This window comes from Nematolebias whitei, chromosome 10 (genome assembly GCF_014905685.2).
Source record: "Nematolebias whitei isolate Nwh7 chromosome 10, NemWhi1, whole genome shotgun sequence".
NCBI lineage: Eukaryota > Metazoa > Chordata > Actinopteri > Cyprinodontiformes > Rivulidae > Nematolebias > Nematolebias whitei.
The window spans coordinates 283,291-287,666 of record NC_056507.1 but is presented as its reverse complement, the minus strand read 5'-3'; the positions used below and the strand labels follow the sequence as shown (position 1 = coordinate 287,666).

Sequence of the window (4,376 nt, the reverse complement as noted above, 5' to 3'; positions counted from 1 at the left end):
CTTCGAGGCAGATAAATTTGCCTCGAGGATTTTTCGTAATCGAGGTCCTCGAATGATTCGAGGAATCGTTTCATTCTTATCTTATCTTGTCCTTATCTTATCTCATCTTATCTTGTCTTTATCTTGTCCCTATCTTGTCCTTATCTTATCTTGTCTTGTCTTATCTTACCTGTCTCGGTCTTTTATAATTAAACCATTCCTATTTTTAACAAGCCTAACCTGCTGCACATTCTTTCCAGCCTGATCCCTCTGTCTCGCTATTCAGTATAAGTAGAACAACAGAATTCCATTTAATTCAGAGAGCTTCTTTAATTTGTTTTATTTTTTTTGCAGGTCACTTAAGCAACATGTTCATTGCTGTCCTGTCAAACGGGATTGGAGTAGAAGCCCAGGCACCAGCACACCTGACCAGGATCCCCATTGGTCTAATCAACACCACCGCAGACTGCACCAATAGAACAGTCGAGGTTTGTGTCTAAGTTTTAGAATCAGACTAATAAAACAACATTTTAGGACCATTTGGTCCAAATTATGTCCAGAACAGAACCAGACCAGATTTAATGCAGTGATGTCCAAAACAGAACCAGACCTGCTGCACTTCTTGACATTTTTAAGATGTAATTGCCATAAAATTTTCAAAATTTTTTTCTGAAACAACATGGCAAAACTTCTTTGATTTAATCCAAAAAAGTTCAGTCTGGTCCTCTGGACTCTTTGGATTCTTAGATTTAACATTTGATATGTTTATTATGTTACATTGTGTGTAAAAATGAAATTATTTAACCTTAAATGCATTTGTTTACATTATTCAAACTGTCACATTTTTAGAATTATGGTTGTTGATAGAAATAGAAGAAACTCTTGTCTTCTTGTTAGAACAATAAAAATAATGTTCATATGCACAGAAATCCAATCATTATAAATTTATAATCTCAAGTATTTTCACATTAAAAAAAGCTGTAATGATTTTATTTCTTCAGCATATTTTTGATAAATAACATTGAAGTTCAGTCTGCGTTAAAATCAAAAGCATGTGCAGGTAATTGTCAGAAATATTTTGAAAATAACAAACGTTAAAAACATGTCAAACAAACAAAAAAGCCCTGACAGAAATACAAACGACCACGTCGAAAAACAAACACGTCGAACAAACATGTCAAACAAACGTAACACGTCGAACAAACCAACACGTCGAACAAACCAACATGTCGAACACGTGACCATATTGAACAAACAAGTCGAACAAACAAACACATGGAACAAAAATGTAGGGCTGGGTACCTTTCTAAAAAAAATTGGTACCGGTGTCTGTACCTTCACTTTGGTGTCGTTACCTTCACTTCGGTGTCGGTTCCTGGACTGTTCTTTTTTCGGTACCAATTTCATAATTGTAGTGAACTAGACCTCCGACATCAATCTGTCTCTGAAGACCTTCAGGGGACAGGAACTGTTATTTCATTGATTTGAATCCAGAAATACAAATTATCTCATCAAGAGACTATTTAATTGTATCCTGAATTAATCAATTGAAAGACCACTCTTCTTTTTACATTATCATTACTATTTTACAATATCTTGATAATCAAAAGTGTGTTTAGTTCATACCATTTCTAAATGTTGAAGTGAACCACTCATTTAAATCAACTGTGAAACAGTATTAATGATTTTTAAACCTCATTAGACTTTGATCATACAGTTAAATCTCTATTTACGAAGTAAGTGTGCATTTAGTCTTCTGTCTGAATGAGGAGTAGTGGATGTCGGTCGAAAGTCAGAGACAAGTTATGAGAACGAAGTGCCTTGTTTTCAAAACTCTCAGACAGTAAATAAGAACTAGCTGGCACCTGCTTTGTCTCACTTCTTCAAAATATTTCTCCGTCTGTACTAACCGTTCTTATAACATTCCTGCTGTCTCCTGACTCCTAGTGACCCTCTGACATCACTAAAATTACACCCCTGCTGGTTGTTTCAACCAATCAGGAAGTACCACTTAACAGGAAGTGGATACCCTTTAAAAGTCAACACTTCTTGGAACTATTCAGTCTTCACGAGTCTTAGTTCTCGTCGTCTTCGCAGTCGGCAGTCTTTCCCAGTCTTTCCCAGTCTTTCCCAGTCTTGCTGGAACTTTCAGTCGAAGATGAGACTCAACTAAGTAGCGGATGGATTTGACCATGTGCCAAGGGTCTCTCCATTCCAGCGTAGTCACAGCCTGCCTCGGCTGTGACTCAACCCGAGCAGTAAATGCTCAACTTCTAAGGAAGCTTATTCGGTTGAACTGAGTACTTCGTCACGATTTCTGATGACCCCAGCTACTCTAACCGGAGACGCTGAAAAGGGAGCGTGCCAATGGACCTCTGTTCCGGAGTGGATGCATCCTCTGCTAAGGTAACAAAGTCGTTGCATGTCCTGAAGTGTACCGGAGGACTGAGCTGGATGTCGGAGGAAGGGTGCCATGTTCTAATTCAACACATAACAATTCAACACATCCATCTAAACTTCCTCCTTAAATCTATTCTTCCTCTTTAAACTTCTCTATTTGCCAGTAAATCAAGCTAGATGCCTTCAGAGATGAATCAGTCTCAATCAGTAATGTTCTGTTGTCTTGTCTAGTAAATCGTGCCAAGTTTATTAATCAGAAACAGATCAGCAAATCAATGTGTACATGTTTGATGTTAAATTTTGATTTTGTTAAATAAATGACCGCATTTATTCTGATGGGTCAAAGATAAAATGGCGTCTCATGTCACTGATTAAACACTCCACTCTCATTGTTATCTTGGTCACATGGAAGAAATTTAACTCAAAAAAGACAAGAATCCGTTGTAATTGAACGATTAATATTCTTTGTGCTTGAACTAGCTTTAAGAATAATTAATTAGTAGTGAAGCTAACAGCTACATCACTACATAATTAACATAAATTCTAACGACGAGAAAATTACGTTACACATTACAGTATAAATTTTGAGTTTTATTTTTTAACTTAGGTGTTTTTCCTTTCCAAGCAGTTTTCTTAAATAAAACTAAATAATTCCAGTTCAAAAGACCATTTGCAAACCACTGACATGTCAGTGTCTAATGCTCACTGCTACACACTGAGGACCTTTTCATCCATCCATCCATTTTCTTCCGCTTATCTGGGGTCGGGTCACGGGGGTAACAGCCTAAGTAGGGAGGCCCAGACTTCCCTCTCCCCAGCCACTTGGGCCAGCTCTTCCGGGGGAATCCTGAGGTGTTCCCAGGCCAGCCGAGAAACATATTCCCTCCAGCGTGTCCTGGGTCTTCCTCTGGGCCGCCTCCCCGGTGGGACGTGTCCGGAACACCTCACCAGGGAGGCGTCCAGGAGGCATCCTAAACAGATGCCCAAGCCACCTCAACTGGCTCCCCTTGACGTGGAGAAGATCGAGCTTCTCACCCTATCTCTAAGGGAGAGCCCAGACACCCTGTGGGAAAAACTCATTTCGGCCGCTTGTATCCGAGATCTCATTTTTCGGTCACAACCCAAAGCTCATGACCATAGATGAGGGTAGGAACGTAGATCGATCGGTAAATTGAGAGCTTCACCTTTTGACTCAGCTCTCTCTGCACCACGACAGACCTGTACAGTGCCTACTTCACTGCAGACGCTGCACTTATCCGCCTATCGATCTCACGCTCCATTTTTCCCTCATTCATGAACAAGACCCCAAGATACTTGAACTCCTCCACTTGGGGTAGGACCTCCTCCCTGACCCAGAGAGGGCACTCTACCGTTTTCTGGCCCAAGACCATGGCCTCGTATTTGGAGGAACTGATCTTCATTCTGGCCGCGTCGCACTCTGCATTCGAACCGCTCCAGCGAAAGCTGTAGATCTCGATCTGATGAAGCCAACAGGACCACATCATCTGCAAAAAGCAGAGACGCAATCCTAAGGCCACCAAAACGGATCCCCTCAATACCTTGTCTGTGCCTAGAAATTCAGTCCATAAAAGTTAAGATCTGGACTGCAGGCTGGCCATTTCAGTACCCGGATCCTTCTTCTACATACCATGATTTTGTGATTGCTACAGAATGTGGTCCGGCATTATCGTGTTGAAAAATGCAGGGTCTTCCCTGAAAGAGATGACATCTAGATGGGAGCATATGTTGTTCTAGAACCTGATCATAGTTCTCTGCATTAATGGTGCCTTTCCAGACATGCAAGCTGCCCATGCCAAAAGCGCTCATGCAACCCCATACCATCAGTGATACAGGCTTCTGAACAGAGCATTGATAACAACTTAGGCTATCCTTGTCCTCGCTGGTCCGGATGACGTGGCGTCCCAGTGTTCCATAAAGAACTTCAAATCATGACTCATCTGACCACAGAACAGTCTTCCATTTTGCCACACTCCATT

General features: G+C 41.0%; 1 protein-coding gene across 1 annotated transcript in view; it reads left to right on the top strand.

Moving 5' to 3' along the window:
- Positions 1-347: 347 nt before the first annotated feature.
- The window catches only part of pot1 (protection of telomeres 1 homolog), a 213,094-nt gene continuing 209,065 nt past the window's right edge, over positions 348-4,376 (top strand). The window contains exon 1 of the mRNA XM_037683052.1: positions 348-467. Coding sequence (XP_037538980.1) covers positions 348-467 — 120 coding nt within the window. The remainder of the gene's footprint in view (positions 468-4,376) is intronic.